This window comes from Sceloporus occidentalis, unplaced genomic scaffold, assembly GCF_023333645.1.
Source record: "Sceloporus occidentalis isolate IW3139 unplaced genomic scaffold, rSceOcc1.0.p SCAF_206, whole genome shotgun sequence".
NCBI lineage: Eukaryota > Metazoa > Chordata > Lepidosauria > Squamata > Phrynosomatidae > Sceloporus > Sceloporus occidentalis.
Window position 1 is genome coordinate 1,351,710 of NW_028317186.1, and position 19,620 is coordinate 1,371,329.

The 19,620-nt window shown below is 39.8% G+C and overlaps 1 protein-coding gene across 1 annotated transcript in view; it reads right to left on the reverse strand.

Annotated features, from left to right (window-relative positions):
* LOC149277906 (adhesion G protein-coupled receptor B1-like) overlaps positions 1-19,620 on the reverse strand; it is a 173,578-nt gene that overhangs the window by 104,058 nt on the left and 49,900 nt on the right. The window contains exons 5-7 of the mRNA XM_089502610.1: positions 18,856-19,014; positions 9,612-9,719; positions 3,920-4,084 (exon numbers count right to left, since the gene is read on the reverse strand). Of these exons, the coding sequence (XP_089358736.1) occupies positions 3,920-4,084; positions 9,612-9,719; positions 18,856-19,014 (432 nt within the window). The remainder of the gene's footprint in view (positions 1-3,919; positions 4,085-9,611; positions 9,720-18,855; positions 19,015-19,620) is intronic.

Consider the following 19,620-nt stretch of genomic DNA (forward strand, 5'->3'; position numbering starts at 1 on the left):
GAGGCCCCCACTTTGAGCTGGCACATGTTTTTTGGCACCTTTGTTTTGGACACTGTTTCTTTTAGACGCAGTGAAGCTGGATTTTGCTGGAGGAGGATTGGGTGCCTATCGCCCCTTTCCTCTCTTTAAATAAGCCCAGCAATGGAGTCTTACCCTTCGGGGAGACTCAAGATCCGACCCTCCAATGGGGGGGAGGAATTTGTCTGGGTTCTCCGTGTGGGAACACAGAATCGTATCTGGCTTCTGCTGCCTTATGGCACAGAGTGCAGCACCCAGGATCACGCACCTCGGGCTCTTGGGGAAAAAAAAAAAATAAAAAATTAAAGAGCGATTTAACAGGATTTTTTTTTTTTTAGAGAACCCGGTGTATCTACTGTGGTACTTTTTTGCTTTCTCTCCCAGCTTCTTTACAGCTCATCGGCCAATTAACCCAATAGAGGATGCGACATGAATGATATTCTCTGACTTCTTCGACAGGAATCCTTGTTTTTGTACTAAATCAGCAGAGGGGCCTTCGCTATCTCAAAATCAAGCCGGTTCCTGGAGTGCTTCATCAGCAAGATTTTTCTCCGCAAGCAGACCCCGCCGGCCGTCCCGGAGAAAGCAGTCTGTAACTCCTAAAGTACAGGCTGCTTTAAAACAAACTATTATAAAAACAAAACATTCTCAGAATATACTCTGCTAATTTGTAGATCGTGTCTGGGAAAGCAGCCTGTAACTGCAACAATACAAGCAATTCTCAAAATTCCAAGCACATTATGAAAATAGATCTGATTTCTGTAAAATACATAATTTTCAATGTTTGGCAGCATCGTAAATACTCCTACATAATTTCAGCACTACCAGACCTCACGACGTACCCAAAAGACACCGTGCACATTTGTTTATCACCCCAGAGAAAGCGGCCTGTAAATTCGAAATTTCAAGCTACTTCCTCAAAATACCAAGCGCGTGGTGAAAAATACATCTGACGTCTATAAAATAGATTACTTTCAAAGTTTGGCAGCATCTTAAATACTCCTACATCATTTCCGCACTGCCAGGCCTCACGACGTACCCAAAAGATACCCTGCACATTCGCCTTGAGAAAGCAGCGTGCAGCCTCTCAACTACAAGCTGCTTTCTCCAAATTCCAGGTGCATTGTGAAAAATTCTTCTTCTTTAAAATAAGAATTTTAAGAGTTAAGCAGCATCTCAAAAAAACTCCTCTATAATTTTAACATCACCAGACCTCACGAAGTACCCAAAAGATACCGTGAAAAGTTGTTTATCACCCCAGAGAAAGCAGCCTGTAAATTCAAAATTTCATGCTACTTTCTCAAAATTCCAAGCGCATTGTAAAAAATAGATCTGACTTATAATAAAGAAATAACATTTTACGCGGCAAAAAAAATTCCTTTTTAATTTCAGAATTACCCGACCTTAATACATACTCAGAATATACTCTTCATATATAAAATGAAACGGGTAACGGAACGATTGAAAACCATTGAAGTGAACGAGTCATTCGAAATTTGACCTTCATTTTTCGAGGACGTCGTATTAAACATCTGCCTGTTGCCGATACCAAAGGTCAACGCGAACTCATAAACATTTATCAAATAGATATATATGTGACGGATCGACGTGAAAAAGCTATTTGTTACTACGTGCCCCTTGCGATTTGATGCGATTATCGTAAGTGGCTGACATTGTTTACTATTCAAAGTCACAGGAGAAAAAAATGACATGGATTCCCCGATTTTCTGTATTCCGCTTAAAATAAACTCAAATTGCTGTCTCGTGAAACATTAACTGCTGGTGGTTATAGACTATGCTTAGGTGGATAATACGGAAGATTTACCGTCGTGTTTTATAAGGACGTCGGATGTTTTTTAGGCCTATAGGTGGTCCTTAACTTGAGTGAAAGGCGTTTGAGGTATTTTGTCCTCTGTTTCGTCCCGTACCGCCATTGTGTTTATTTGTATTAAAAAAAGTAATCGATATATGATATAAGGTAGGTATCAAATGCTCATACTTCTTACGTGGCGGCAACATTTCTTTAAATTTTAATTTACAACATTCAATTTTTTTCCCCTAAACCTACAGCAAATGCTAGCTAAAAAAAAAGCAATTGTTGAGGACGACATTTTATTTTTAGGACGAATTTTTTAGAGCACCGGCCTATCTTATTTCAGAAAAAAATACCAGGGAGGCTGAAAAATGGATACTCTAGAAAGCTCGATCGAAAAACCTAAAATTTGTCCGATAAAAAATTTATTGCCACAAACAACAAGATCATTTTTCTGAAAGAGTTAAGAACAATAAAATAGAACAGCAGAATAAAAGAGTAAAGAGGGGAATCTGATCATCGCCGCTGGATTTAGGGATTTGTTGGCTTGGAGACGACTATTTTGATGGCAGAAAAAGTAGGTGGATGCGGAGAAATGGTGGAAATTGAAGAAAATCTCAAGGCCGCCATAAATCCATATAAACCTAAACAAGCAGGGAGTGTTGCTTCCGGGTGAAGTCCAGCGTGATGGATTATACTGGAACACGGCTTGTTGACCATCTTAACACAATTTAGGAATACATATTTCTCTGAGAACTTTGTCAAACAAACTTATTTTGTGACAAATCCTCACAATGATCATAATGATAGCAGAAAGCGACCAAAATTTTTTTGCAAATATGAAAACGTTAAAAAAAATGGAAATGTTTTATTCTGATTAGAGCTTGGGAACCGCATTTTATATTCTGGCCAAATAATTGAAATGCCCCAATACACGTGATCAATAGACATGTGCAAATGGGCCACAAACAATTGGACATTTTTGGCCCATTCGTTTTCGGGCGATGAATTTTGTTACCTGACCATTTTGTTTCAGCTGAAAACCAAAATTAGTTGGCCGGTGCCCACATTCACTCTAACTCACTCGCTCACACTCTCTTTCTTGTTCGCTCTCTCTCTGCGGGAGCGTGCGATGACATGCTTTACCCAATCATCCAGTCGGGGGAGAGGACGACACTGCAAGGGCCGCCATTTTGCCCACACTGAAGTGAAGGCCATATGGTGGCACTTGCAAAGACATACTCTCCCCTAATTGGAGGATCCCCCTGGTTATGTCTATGGAGATGCAGGAGAAGATAGAAGATGTGGAGATGGCCAGCAGAAGTGGTTGGCAGAAAAAGTAGGGAAACATTCAGAGACAGTGAGAGAGAGTGAACAACAACACAATTTTCGAGGCTTCGTACGAATTGCTGAATTTACCAAAGTTTTGTGAATTTGCAATTCTTACAAATCCAGACGCAAGAGTCTAAAGTCGAGTTATCAAACACAGATGGACAGACAAGCTTATTTTTTTGTTTTTGCTTAAAAGGACTGTATGTCTGGGTTTTAAAATTATTTCTGAAACGGAACGGACGATGTAGAGAGTTACGTTAGAGCGCTGGACACATTTCAGTGAAGATTTCTGAAACACCAGAAGTCTAACAGCTTTACACAAACCCCTTGTGTGCGAGTGCTCCAAGCTGTCAAGAGGCATTTGTTTAGCAACAGGGGGTATTTCTCAACTTTTATGATCTTGACGTCCATCGTTAAACCATCGATTTCTGGTCTTACTCAATAGTTCTAAGACATTGACTTTGTAACCGATTCCTACAGCTTGTTACTGTCGGCGAATATACAGTAAAGCTAAGACTTTTCATGTATGGATTTTTAAGTCTGGGTCAAAGGTTTCTGCCCTGACTTGAAAATAGCTACCTCAGCAGCTATAACATGACCCTCGTTACGTATGAATGACATGTTTCTTTAATCATGTTATGGGAATGTTAAGTATCGTTATTGTGACCACGAGGTCGAGAAGGTTCTACTCGCTATAGATAAAAGACCCTATCAATCTACGCCTCAACATATGGAAAGGTGGAATATTTTGGCTACCTGGGCATACAGCTGAGTTGTTGCATTGCTTGTGTTCCTTGAGTGGGCCGCTGCAATGGGTGCTATAGGAAGAAGAGACGCAGAACCTGGTTCTAGATTTAAGTCCCTCGCCGCAGGTGGTAGAACAGACGCTCCATGGGGACCACTCTTCAGCTGCTGGGTCTCCTGTTGGATGGATAAGAGATTATCATTATATAGGTGATGCTAAATGAGTCAAAACCCAACTGAATATCCTTGATTCATAATATAAAAAATATTCCGAGCTACAGTAACCAATCAAGAATATTTAAAGCCTGTCCAGCATCTGCATCCCTTAACACATTCAGTGGAATAAGATCAGACTCGGACTAGCCATAGGGCAAAATGGGAAAATGTCCGGTTGGCCAATGCATGATAGGCTTCCACCTATCTTTGGGATTTTGGGATGTGATCCTTTAGTATGTGGCCAATGGCCGTATCCTTCAAAAGTTCAATAGCGTGGCGTGCAGATGCGTTTATCCAGTAGGCAGCCGCATGGACTTCACTTATTGGCCGCTTATTGGCAGGATCAATTGTAATCCTCAGTCCACCCCTGGATAGTTATGTTGGTCACCTAACTGATTTATAGCTACTTCCGATGTCCTTGCTTTCTAACATATGGAGGAACCTCTTGGCAGTGCCCCCTGCTGGCTCAGGCATATTTAATTTGCCTATATAATAGTGCCAGTCGTATTAGAGTGCTCCCTACAGATATTACACTGCAGAATATGGGAAAGTATCCAAACCCTTTGTGAATTCCAAGTGGTAATTTACTGGTTCATCAAAGTTGGTAAATAAACACATTTCTTCTATTAAAAAAAAATAAAAAACAGTTCATATAAAGCATTTTGTGGTTTGGGTTATTGACAACTGGGATTTCTGATATTCCCATTGCAAGTCGTCGGTTTCCATTCCAAATAAAGATCGTCCGCTTAAAATACTCACAGGTAACGAGCTCAAACTCCAAACACGAAGTACTCGAAAGCATCTACATACGGAGCGAGTGTATCTTATACACACAGCGTGCGCTCATTCCATACCCCGACCGACGCACAACCAATCAAGATTACACATTTTAATTGAAGCTAATGCTTTGTTTTTTGCCACAGCAGAAGCTCATCGTGGCAAAATATAAGAGAATAGGGATTTGTGTCATTGAAATTGAATATGTGCACACTACTTAATTTACATTTTTTTCACACTGGCTATCAAATCCTTCAAACCAGGCTCCTTTCATTCACCAGACTTAATTAATTAATTAATTAAATAAACCATGAATGTGGTAAATGACTTAGAAACATTTAATAATTTTAATGGCATACGTTTACATTTACTATTACTATAAAATCATTCAAGATCATGCAAGAACAAAACATTGTATTCTATTTTTGTGAAATAAAATTTCCCATACAAAAAAACCGCCCAAATAGATCTTTCCATATGAGTTTTGATGTTTCGATAAGGATATCAGACACGGTGTGATAATACTCCTACTGTTCGCAGAAATCTATTCTGTAAAATAATTTTTTAACCCTTACAGTGCTGTATATAGGTGTCCACCTCTCTTCCAGAGGGATGCTGCGATGAATAGAGATATTATATGTGCACAGAAATCCAGAACAAGACGAGTATATGGTCTCTACGATCGAACAGGTTGTGCCTACGTATCAACTGAACTTATTGTCGCCTTGTCTTAAATAAGTTATAAATTCAACAGGGCACTTTAAGAATCTTGTTTGGGCAAGAAAAGGGTTTCATTCCCCTCGAAGTCACTGTCCAACTGCGTATACTTTCTTTATCTATGTCCCTAGGATTCAAGATTTTTTTTTAACATAAGGCACATACGCGTAAAGGTACCCTTTACACCCCGTTGAGTACCTATGGGGTATTTGCTTCCTATTTGTTTCACCGTTCTTTATTTTTCAGGGTCGCAGTCTAGAATCTGCGCCCACATATTTGTGTTTAAACGGGGAAAATCACCCTTTTTATTAAAGGTTTTGTCGACTTGTATTCCGTCTTTGGACTTTGTATCGTTTTTTTCCATTTAAAAAAAAAAATATATATATATTTATTCTGCTATAAAGCGGTTTGCTGGCGTAAGATTAAAATGAGATCCTTCAAAAACGGCACTTATTCCAATTCCTTTGTTGTCGATGAGGTCATTGTAATCCTTGTTCTAACGCACGGCTTGAAAAGCCCTGGAACCCGTATGCCGTATGTAATTAACAACGTAATTCTTGTCTAATAAAGCCACATAAAGAGTTCTATTTCATAATAATAGAGAGTGTAACAATAATGTAAACCCTTATTATTCATTTTTTCCATTTGTATAAAATACAGATGTTCACAAGACAGAAAAGTTATGTGAACAAAGCAGCTTAATTATGGCCCTCATTGCGGGTTTATAAATTAGGTTGTTTTATTCTATAATAGCCTTTTTTCAATGATTTATTGGCCGTTTTTAAAAATTGCAAAGTAATACCAAGTAGCAACAAGCCATCTAACACCTAGTAACTCATCCAGATGCCAGAGATCCGTCTGCCGGTCAGCGATCTGCTAGCACAGCTGCTTTTAGGATAGTTTCGAGAATAATTGTGTTGTGTTTTTAGCTCACAGCTGCGCGCGCTTCAGCGGAATATAGGACAAGAAACCCACGGGGGAGGCAGATAAAGATTTTCTGTAAAAAGCCCTACAGGCAGGTGGTATGCACTAAATAAATTATATATATATATACATATATATATATATAATATTATTTAATTACATATTTTTTTGCAATAAACTTTTTTTCATGTAACACACAATTTTACATTCATTTTCCTACTAGTATCAGATTAAAAATACACTTTCACAAATGTTGCACTGTTTTCTTTTCATTAAAAGTTCTAGTGCCTGTGGGGAAACAAGAGAATGACTCAGTCTTAATAACCCAGTCGGACTCTCTGACTAATGAAAGTCTATGGAGGAACGGACTTCATTAGCATCGCCATAAAGCATCAGCTCAGTGCGGTGTTTGAGCCGGGAAAGTCACCCAAAATATCACATGACTGACAGCAACGGCGGCTCCAGGTCTGCAGATAAAGGGAGTTTTTGGGACAAAATGAGATAAAACCAGGTTTTTGTCACTGCCGACGAACATTGGGGTTTATGCTCAAAGAGAAAAATATGCTTTTCCACGGGACTTAATCTTGATCAATGGGATACTTAATTGTATCAAATTTCTTTGGCTTTTTTTGCCTGTGATCTCCACATATTCCATTAAATAAGATTTAAACAGAACAACAAAAATTGGGCAAGTGAATCATCAATAAAACACACAGGGGTTGCACAGTTATGAAAGAACACAAAACAGTGAAGCAGAATGAATCATTTTCATAAAACAGATAAAACACTTTAAAAACACATACATTTTAGAATTCATTCAAATGCATTTGGCTTTATATACAAATAATGATGTATATTCTGCTGCTCTGTACAATGGGCTAATATTTTAGGGAAAACATACAAAAATATTTTGCAGAAATATAATAATTTAATATAATTATCACCATGCTGTTCCAAATGACTTAATGTTCAACGTCTTACTGAGGTATTGATCGGCCTTCCATAAAAAAGGGAATAATTAATTAATTTTGTGAAATTGTTGTATCTTAGGTCCCATTGTACAGCGCAGTGGAATATTCTGACGTTATATAAATAATAATAATAATATATTTGTCCAACTGCAGCGTAGGCTGTCCCGGTTACCACCCTTTAGGGCATCTCCCTGTAGGGGTGAAATATGAGAGATAGAGAGATCCTAAGAACACAGACAGGGGACTTTCTTAGAGTACCACTTTAATGGGCAGTTTGGGAAACAAAGTGGGTGGAGCCTGTGGTAGCCCCACCCACACACCACATGTTTCAGCCATACATCACCCATGTCTTCTTACATGGACTACATTTTTTTAATTATTTTTGCAGCTTTTGATGTAGCTCTATTAGTCTCTAAATTAAGAAAAGCATCCAAAACCCCCCTTTTTTTAAGACAATAAACTGCTTTTTAACATTTCTTTATTATTATTTAAGATTTCTGTACGGTTTTAATAAAAAAGCAGAAGAGGTTTACCTAACAGCCTTAAATCTTTCTTTATCTTTCCCTCGGTTTTAATTTTAGGGGGAAAAAAGTTAATAACATGTTTCACGAAGTAATGTACCAATAAATGGTTCACTTCAAAAGCAATAAGTTTAAGTGATTTCGAAAACGTCTGGTTATGTTTTTGTTCAATCTCCTCCGCGCAGAATTGAAATTGTCACATTTCCTCGGCTTATTTCCCTTATAATGCTTATTTAATTAATTCTCGAGATGTTCTTATGGATCAGCCAGACATTTTGAAGCCCGTTTGCCGCACTTTGGCTTCGATATACAGAACATCCCCAGGATCTCTGCTCAATAGTAACTTAAAACGAGAAAAACAAACGACATTATCCCAAAAGTGATGGAGAACTTCAATCACACTTGGTGGAAACCCACCACCCCCACCACCACCTTGGAAGCGACAAGTTGCTACCCAACGCATATGAGCTCTTAGCTATTCCTAGACGTAAGATGATGAGCTGAGATATTTGCGTCAAGAGTATCACCACATTCAGTGCCCAAGTTGATGACCGTTGTGTTTTAATTGGCTTTGAGTTGGCTTTCCCCGTTGGGGTTTGATAGAATCCTTGAGACCCAATCCATCTTCAGTTGGGTCGATGAAGGGTTTCTCTGGCAGTAGGGGTTGAATATTTATGTAATGCTTTGATTGTCTTTCTAGGAAGTTGCCTGCTCTTCTGCTTCAAGTGACAAAAACCTACTTAGCCCACATGGCTGGGACGGGACCTACTGAATATAAATATCCCGCATATAGGGAAAAACAAAATGGTGGCAGGTTTTGGACATCGCTTCTCTACTACTGAATCAAGGCATGGTTCGGGATTTTTAAGGCAGTATTATGACTCAGTACTTAGTTCAGCTCCTTCATCAGGAGTTGACGTAATTGTAACGGAATTGCGGGTCCATTGTGGAAAACAAAAAAAGAACATTTCAGTTCTATAATTGTGGGTTTTTTGTTTTTTTTAAGATGGTGAAATCTAAGGACATCTTCTTAGAAATCTATGCAATAACAAAAAGAAAACATTTCCTTAAAATGCCAAAGAGATTATAGCCGGGGACATTTCTAGCACTTTCGTAAGCAATCAATCGCACATCAGTGTATCAAAAGATTTCTGATTCTCCAAAATGTCATTAGCACAAAAGTTCTGCGAGTTCCAATAAAAAAAAAAAAAGTTCTAAAAGGGAAAAATATATATATTCCATTAAATTGTATTTTATTGGCTTAGGGAGGAAATGTTACATTCACCGCTTTTATTATATCTAAATTTGTCCATTTAAATCGCTCCCTGAGCTTGTGCTAAGTACATTTTTGGAGGTATTATGTTTTATTTTTTAAGCTGAGATCTGGTGGCAGCCTGTGGCAGAGCCAGATTTATCTAATCATATTACCCGGTAAGAAACACTTCTTTTGGCTGTAAAAAAAAAAAATTCCTTATTTGTTACCCATTTCTCTAAAGCTCCTCTGCTACTGAAATTTCAGAATCCCTCCCCAACCCGCGTTCTTGATTGGAAATAATTTGGCCCATTTTAGCGTCTTACCAATTTGCGGCGCTGGATACCCAAACTGATACTGATCGTCCGCGTCGTCTCTTTTCTTGTTATCGATGGATCTCAGCGATTGACTCCTGGAGTCGTACCTTCCACCGGCTGAAACACAGATATGAGAACCGTTAATTGCTCAGTTAAATCGTTTTTCCGGTTGGAGACGCGGCGGTGGAAGTCTTGTCTGTTGTTTGTCTTTAATAATAAAAGAGAATAATCAAATTTACTTCTGGAAAGAACACGTAGGGTTACTAAAAGGTTAAAAGCTGGAGAAGGGAGACGCTCTCTCGAGGCGCTGAATTCTCTCCATACAAATACTCTCTAATATGAGAGATTCACTTTTTCTGCTCTCCCACACATTTCTATTTTGGCAAATCTACCCTGTGACTGATAGCATTTTACATTAAGCCACAATTCAGTTTACTTTAAACTTCTCTGCCGGTCGGCCCCATTCGGCCCCCGTCTAGTCGCCGGTTTTTCCTGCTGTAAAGACTGAAACCTTAATCAGTCGTTGGTCTCGTCTTAGATTCAGGAGCTGTATGGAAATACGGAGTTCTGAAGCGCCGTACTTTAAATTCCATTTCTATTAGATCTCTTCTTTCCATCCTATTAACAGACTATTGTACGATTTTGTCAACGATGACGGCAAATTACCGGTACTAGAGGAAATCATGAAGAATGATTCTTGTAATTGGTGCCAACGTCCATATTCCAACAGCCATTCCACGGACCTCCCAACATCCCAAACATATCAATGAAAACATTGTGCCTTATTGCTGGGTATTTGCGGGGTAACTAAGGGGGGGCATTTAGAAGAAGACTAATGGGTTTTATTTACCCCGTTTTTTTATGACCTCCTAGAAAAGAGGGGCATCAGAGGAGGAACAATGGACATTAGGTGAGGAAAGAGGAGCATCAGGGTAGGAAAGAGGGAGATCAGGTGCGGAACGAGGGACATCAGAGGAGGAACGAGGGGCATCAGGGGAGGAAAGAGGGGCATCAGGGGAGGAAAGTGGGAGATCAGGGGAGGAAAGAGGGCGATCAGGGGAGGAAAGAGGGAGACAGATGAGGGGGAAAAAGGCACCAGAGGTTGGAGGAATCAGTTCTGAGGAGAAACACTTGGTAGGTATAATATCCCGAATAACAAAGACAATGAGACCAGAACTAATATTGGACACAAGGAGCTACACATCATCCATATTATATATTAAATCTTCTGTGAAGACAAAGTTGGTGTTCACTTTATTATAACCAACAAAAAATGGTATTTCACAAAACTCTATGAAACTCTATGAAAACATTATCATTGTTTTATTATTTTAATATACTCTGGTGTTTAATATAATTCAGGACCGAAAAATAAAATTTCAATTATGTTGTTTTCTTTTTTGTATATTCATACAACTTTCATATACGTCATAGATATTTTTTTCCAAATTTACGATGAATTTTATACTGCAACTTCATTTTTACTACTTTCGATTCCAATGTTTCAATTCATACATTTTATAAATATTATTTTTTTTAATTCTAAAAATAATAAAATGATACAAATAAAACACCAGAAACATTGAATACTAAATACATTTTAAATTGTCATATTTGGCAAACGAGGCTACGTTTCTAAGGTGGACAATTAACATGGTTCCTTCACTTTATGTACAGCTTGAAGATGGCGGACAGGAAGTGATGCCTTTCTCACTTCCTGCTGAGCACAGCTTGGGAATTATAAATAAATTCCTCTTTTGTGACCACTATCCATTTATTTTTTTTGGGGGTGATTTGTGTTCCTTTATGTTTTTAACAAAATTGCACATGTCTAAATACATACAAAAAAAAACAAAAACACAAAAAGAATCCATTTGAAAGACAAGCTATTCAGTCAGAAGAGCAGCTCTTTACAATGGCCGAAAAGAGCGTAATGCTCCAGAGAAGTATGAATAGATGATGCCGGCCTGGGTCACGGAGACCATTGAGGTGTTTCTTTGTTTGAAACACTATTCTGCGTTCAATACCACAAAATCTTTCAGTAAACGCTGTCCATCCGCGACCGCAATACCTCGATGCCCGAGGCTAAAATGGCGGAGTTATTGTCACATTCAAGCCATTCGAAATCAACGGGTTCCTAATGAACTGTAAAGTGCCTTGGACATAAGTTGTTTTTGTGGTGTCACCTTATAACGACAAACGTCCGAGATGGTTCGTGAGTGAGCGTTATACACTAGAGGTCTTCTAATTAGACTTTCGAACATAACTTCGACCACCTCATCGTTCCATCAACGAAAAAACAGATGAATCTTCTGAAAGGTAATGTGCTGTCTCTTGGCCGTCAGCTAAAGGTAGACAATGGAATGGATGAACACTGGAAAAGGACCAAGAACGATAATGGTTTTACCCTGTCGTATAAAACCATTGAAAAGCTTTGAAAAGTCTTATCGCCGTAGCAACCAATGGAATGGTGCCATCAGCAGGAGCATCCCTTTTCTTGCTTTTAACCCCTTGATGACAATTGCCGGTCCGGGCACGTCACCGAAAATCGTGACGATTATGACAATTGACGTGCCAGGACCGGCACGTCTTTAAACGGGTGAAAAAATCGATCCGTGATCGATTTTTTCACTCAAACGGTGTTGCTCTAATGCCTCGACATCGAGGCATTGAGCAACACCAAAAAAAACATTCCCGGCCCCCCCCGATCGCTCCTAGGAGCAAATAAAAAAACATGTTTGAAAGACTGCACGTCTTTCAAACATGGCGGCGCCCGCCGCCGAAAAACGGGTTTAGGAAGCGATCGCGAGTCGCTTCCTTTGCTTAGCTGGTGCTGCTAAGATGCCTCAGTACTTTTGTACTTTTTTTTTAGGGTTTTTTTAATTTTTTTTATTAGAGCCATTAACCCTTTCCTTCCCCACTATTTTTGCTGCAATTGTTGCCATGCAGCGGTATACGGCTGAGGAGGCATGTTCCAAATTTGGCCCTTTTGCCCCCAAACAATCTGACAAACCCATGCATGTGGGGTATCAATGTACTCAGGAGATGTTGCTGAACACATATCGGGGTGTTGTGTGACAGCAACAACATACCAGGAGCTGTAATTTTACACCTGAAGTACAAAGTATGTTTAAAAAACAGCAAAAACAATTACTATCACAAACTTTGACAAGGGTTGGTGGTAGGATTAGTGCATGGAAAGGGTTAAACTATCAGCATCTAAAATACCCTGGGGTGTCTAGTTTTCAAAAATATATGGTTTGGTGGGGTAAATTTAATTTGCTGGCTTCAAAGATGCCCCAAATACCACATGGAGACAGAATTACCAGATTCAGAGAAAAATGGCTTTGAAATAGCAAAACGCTACTTGTACTTATTGCCCCATAACGTGTAGAAGAAAGCAAAAAAACATAAAAACATTGGGTATTTCTAAACTCGGGACAAATAGTAGAATCTATTTAGCAGGTTTTTTCAGTAGTTTTTTATGATGAATAAAAGATTTTTCAAATAAAAGTGAGAATTTTTTTTTTTTTTAAATTTTTCGTCATATTTTATTATTTTTATTATAGAAAATTACATCATATATAAAAAATTATGGTGTCTGAAGAAAGCCCTTCTTGTCCTGAAAAAAACAATATATAACTTGTGTGGGTTTAGTAAATGGGTTAAGAGAAAATTACAGCTAAACACAAACACCGCAGAAACGATAAAACAGCCATTGTCACAAAGGGTACAAAAAATAGAATCAGCCTTTGTCACGAAGGGGTTAAAGAAGGCGACATACGTAACCCTCTTTCAATAATTCAGGCTTCAGCTCTAGTTTGAAGAACGTGCAGAAGGTTCTTCTTACATATGGGGATTGGGTCAACATCCACAAAAATATCTTTTCTTAAAGCCAAGACCCAAGAATTTCCTATACAAACATTCCACGGAACCTTAACCCTCACATGGAAGCGAATACCAGCAACCAATTGGTTCTAAACTCAGGAGGCAAACATATTCGGAATAGAGTCACCTGTATTCAAGCAGGGATTCCGGCTGTGGTATAGCAGAGAAAAAAAAGCACAAACTGGGATTCTCAGATATCATATCATATGAAGGGGTCAGCTACAGACTGTTGGCCCCGAGGTTTAGCCCATTTACCCTGAGGTTAGGGTAAAACCCCTCCGCGTCTGGGGGCAAACCCTTACAGCTCCCAGGTATGGGTATAAAGCACCAACTTTCAAGCATAATGTGACATTGGCTTCCATAAAGCGGTTCTATTATTTGTTGTAGACGCAAAGTTCTACCGCAATTGTTTACCAAAATTCCGCTCTACGCTGGGAAAATATTTCCAGGATTATGGAAAGTGAATATTCTATTTTTCAGCTCTTAAATTTAAGAATGAATTAACCTCTTTTCGTATCTCCTCCGGCAACGACAGTTTTAAAATCTCTAAGGTATTTTCTTTTTTGCAATATTCTCAATGTTTGAATTCAGTCCCAGTTCGAATTTTTATGCCAATTCATCAATGCCGATCTCCGAAAAGCGCCACTCCAGCGCCGGTATTTACATAAAGTGGTTTCCAACGGCTCCTATAATTTATAATATCTTTATTGAGGCGCCGCATCTGCTAGCGCGGGCAAAGCTCAACAGATGGCAGAAATCTCCTTGACTCTCTGCTAGGAAAGATCTCATTTGCTTTGTTGCCTGTAGCAAGAAATAAAGAGGATTGCAGTTAACATTGAGCGCGCCGTTTGGAATATATTTACGGCTTGATGTGTGTATCCGCCGCGCAAAAGAAAAGTAAATCAACTTTCGTACGTTCTTACTTTTTTTTCGGCTATTTGATTACTTAAAGGGGAAGTCCAATAAAAATAAAATATTATCCCCTAGAGTATAACCCCCAGCGATGTATACAGCAATATAACCCCCAGCGCTGTATACAGCAATATAACCCCCCAGCGCTGTATACAGTAATATAACCCCCAGCGCTGTATACAGTAATAACCCCCAGCACTGTATACAGTAATATAACCCCCCAGCGCTGTATACAGTAATATAACCCCCAGCGCTGTATACAGTAATATAACCCCCCAGTGCTGTATACAGTAATATAACCCCCCCCAGTGCTGTATACAGTAATATAACCCCCAGCTCTGTATACAGTAATATAACCCCCAGGGCTGTATACAGTAATATAACCCCCCAGCGCTGTATACAGCAATATAACCCCCAGAGCTGTATACAGCAATATAACCCCCAGGGCTGTATACAGTAATATAACCCCCAGCGCTGTATACAGTAATATAACCCCCAGCACTGTATACAGTAATATAACCCCCAGCACTGTATACAGTAATAACCCCCCAGCGCTGTATACAGCAATATAACCCCCAGCGCTATATACAGTAATATAACCCCCAGCGCTGTATACAGTAATATAACCCCCAGCGCTGTATACAGTAATATAACCCCCCCAGCGCTGTATACAGTAATATAACCCCCAGCGCTGTATAGAGTAATATAACCCCCAGCGCTGTATACAGTAATATAACCCCCCAGCGCTGTATACAGTAATATAACCCCCAGCGCTGTATACAGTAATATAACCCCCCCAGTGCTGTATACAGTAATATAACCCCCCAGCACTGTATACAGTAATATAACCCCCCCAGTGCTGTATACGGTAATGTCGGTCAGTGACAAAAACCTGGTTTTATCTCATTTTGTTTCAATAAACTCCCTTTATCTGCAGACCTGGAGCCGCCGTTGCTGTCAGTCATGTGATATTTTGGCTGATTTTCCCGGCTCAAACACCACACTGAGCTGATGCTTTATGGCGATGCTAATGAAGTCCGTTCCTCCATAGACTTTCATTAGTCAGAGAGTCCAGCTGGGTGAATGAGACTGAGCCATTTGTCTAGTAGTTTGGGCTCAGATAACAGAGCGAGAACTCATTCTTATGGCTGATGTGAAGCTCATTACACGGACAGGCTACACGGGCCGAGGGGTTGTTATCCGCCATCTATGTTTCTATTACATTGTTGTAAAAAAGATCAGCAGAAACGTCGCATGGAACGCTGTATTATTTGAGTATCAAAGCTGTAAATCAAAAAGCTGATTAAAATATGTAATATTTAAATAAAAATATTAACACGAATGTTATAGATTCAGTTGTAGATGGAATTCTGGTTTTATCTCACACTGGAAGGGACACCAAGATGTGGATCATGGATGAACAGACAAAATGGAGACAGATATGAAGTTGATGCTATTGTTTGGTTGAATGTTTGTTGCCACTGCCTCCTGCGTGGCATCGCCATCTGGCCCCATATGCAAATGAAAGGCTCAGCAGGAGATACATAATCAAGGTAGGGGATCCAATCACAAAGGACAGGAGATGGGGGCATCAAAAGACCCAGAAAAGGGGGCATTTCTCCCCAGGACTCAAACGTCTTCTAGAAGAGAGGCGGAGCATCTAGTCAATGAGGGAATTAAAGAAGCAGGATCCTATTTTTTAATAGCCCCTGTCGGGGGGTTTTAGGGGACGCAAGATCCGGACGGGTTTTAAAGGTGGATCTTTTTTTCCCCATGAGATCTTTTTAGATCAATTTCATATAGAAACATAGAATCCGCCGGCAGATCGGCCTCCGTTGGCCCCCGTCTAGTCGCCCGTTTCTCCTGCAGTAAAGACTCAAACCTTAATCAGTCGTCGGTCTCGTCTTAGATTCAGCAGCCATATGCCTATCCCACGCATGTTTACATCCCCTCGCTGGATCGGCCTCTACCACCTCTGCTGGGAGGCTGTTCCACTTATCTGCCGCTTTCTCATTATAACAAAACTTCCTTAAATTACACATAAGCCTCTTTTTTTTGTTCTGTTAGGGCCATCTTGCTCATTTACTTAGCAAAACTGAATTTAATATAATAGCGGTTAATATAATAGCAGATTAGTGATTCCTTGGCGGAATTCGAAGCTTTGTGTTGCACTGGAATTTTCTGACTGCCAAAATAATAGCGCACAAAACATTGCAAATGGAGGGGATTGTGATGTCAGCGATATGCTTCGGATACATTCCCGCTGTACTTAGATTTCCTTTTTGGCCTCATTAGGTATACAGGCAGATACACAGTTTCGGGAGAGACTTAATGACCCTGGGGAGGAAACAAGATTAAGGAGGCTGTTATGGTAAAAGCCAACATTCTGCTTGTCTCTTGCCTCTTAGTTTAAATAAATAAAATGTTCTATTTCTTTGAAACACAATGTGAGCTTCTGATACAAAATTTATGGCTAAAAAGAGATGATTGCAACATTTTACTTTTTATAAAATATTGAATTGGAGAAGGCGCCTTTTTTTTACTTAACTGAGAACGTACTAGACATATAGAACAGCCTTCCAGCAGAAGCGGTAGAGGGTAATACAGTGAGGGGATTAAACGTGCGCGGGATAGACATACGGCTCCTGAATCTAAGACGAGACCAACGACTGATTAATGTTTGAGTCTTTACAGCAGGAGAAACGGGCAGACTAGACGGGGGCCGGATGGGGCCGATCTCCTGGAAGGTTCTATGTATCTATGATATACCAGGGCAAACTTTTTTTCACGTTAGTGTCACTTTAATTCTTAAAGCCATATGCCCCAAAATCAGAATTTCTAGCGTGGTTTGGCAGAAACCATTCATCCAGTAAGCTGATTCGTTGAAGCTCATTATAGCAACATTCTATCCCGAAACAATTTATATCACTGTAAAAAATCTTCCTCAACAAAACTGTGATCATATGTTTTGTGTTCTTGAGTTTACATAGTTAATTAGGTTGACTTTTAGTCCATCCAGTTTAACCATTCAACAAACCAGTAATAATTCTTTACCTCAAGACAGTCGGACTCACCCCGGATCAACATTCCCTTATCTCCTATTACTCGGGATAACCGTACCTGGGAACTCTCCGGGTTTGGCCGAAGAACTCTGGGAGAAGTGCTGATTCTACGGTCCGAATCGCGGGAGCGGGGTCTTGACATTCCCCACTCCCCGCCCATTGGCCAAAACTACTTCAGATGGCCATGTGTTCCACAATGTAATCACCCGAACAGTGGAGAAACCTTCTCTGCGTTTAAGATGAAAGCTCCTTTCTTCCAATCCTAAGGGAAACTCACATGCTGTCTAGAAGGTACGATTTATAAAGACATCTCCAAAAACATACTCAGGTTGCCATTTTGTCTGCCCACTTCTAGCATCTCCCACCCCTCCCTGCCTCTTGCCCTCAATACAGGCGTCCTTGGCTTGGACACTTGAGGGATTCTTCAGTGTTCCTCATAGGATAATATTACTCCAAAACCTTCATCCCTAAACCACCTCTGGTTGCACGAGGAGATTCTTTAAAAAATGTACTATTTCGTGACTCCAAAAAGTAGTAGACAATTCCAAATATAAGAGTTTCTCCTTGTATTCCTACAAATTCATTCAGACACAGGCAGAGCCTATCATCAGTTTGATTGCCCCCTTCTCCCCGCCTAATAGTCTTGTTCAGTTACCCTTTCATTGACTTTCCGCGACTCCCATTGCGTTCCTAACATCAAAGCGACAACGAGCCACACATTATCGCCTCCAAAAGCCATCAGAACTACTTTTCTAATATGCTTTTATGGGGTATAATTGTAATCTCTTCCCATATAATAAATGATACCTACCAAGTCTGGAGGCGTCCACAAGTTTCACCCTAATTACAAAATAATTTCAATTGATGAAAGAGGTATAAACCGCATAAAAATCATTTCATCCAATATTCCTCTAATGAATTTCCACGCGAATGCCTGAATTTCGTTTTTTTTTGGTTTCTTTTTTTCATTCATTAATCTTTTTTTCAAGGTATCCTGCACTTTCTAGACCCACGGCTTGAAAGCCCGGCCTGGCAATCTCATCAAAAATATATCATTGTAAATTTAGAAAATGGGGATAATTATAATCAAAACCAGCCTTGCATTATCTAAAATGTTTTTTTCCTTCTTAATATAAGAAGCGCTTCTAAATTAAAGAACACGCAAAGTCAGAGTCACATCTGCCTAAGGAAATTTCACTTAATTATCACATTTCCTGGAGAAATAGCAGTCAAAGAATTTACCGAACAAAACAACCGAAAGTTCTAATAAAAAAAAATACCCAAACTCGACAGCGGGTTTATTTCATCCATTGTCAACTAATATCGCTTATCATATTATCAGCGGTGGGAAGAATTTTAGATATAAATAGCGGATCTTAACTTATTCTTACCGCTGCAAGCCTTCCTGTTACAAAGACGTCCTTCTTCCAGGACTCCTTCGCATAGGTGACCTTCCTCGGGTAGCAGTTGGCACGTCCTGGTTCTGGTTTGCAACCCACCCCCGCAGTCCCTGTTGCAATCTCCCCACGTTGTCCATGAGGTCCAACCACCTTGAGAGAAAGAAAGAAAAAAAATATAAGACAAGATGCGAAGTACAATATCACATCTACTCAATATGTACACCTACAGTACCTTCAAGAAGTCCAACATCAAATCTTTACCGAGAGGGTTGGTAGAGAAGTAGGACAGCTTCCCAGCAGAAGGTGTAGATGTTAATACAGTGAGGGGATTTAAATACACATGGGAAAGACATACGGCTCCTGAACGAGACGAGACCAACGACTGATTGAGGTTTGAGTCTTTACAGCAGGAGAAACGGGCGACTAGACGGGGGCCGAATGGGTCTGATCAGGCCGGTGGAATCTGTGCATCCATATGATGTGACACATGAAGGACAACAGTAGGTAAGGTCTACGATGGTCAATGTAAGAATGCAAGCTTTCAGATCACATCAATTTCTTAATGTGTTTAGAATGTTGGTGAGATAAGATGTTACCTCTTAACAAAAGACTTCAGCTACCGGGAATGACAAGGAACTCACCTGAACCTTCTCCTGACGTCTGGCCCTTGACTATTAAAAACCTTGAATTGTTTTAAAACTTCTTTCAACTAACACTTTGCTTCATTTTTGATCGCTATGGAAACTGCATCTTTAC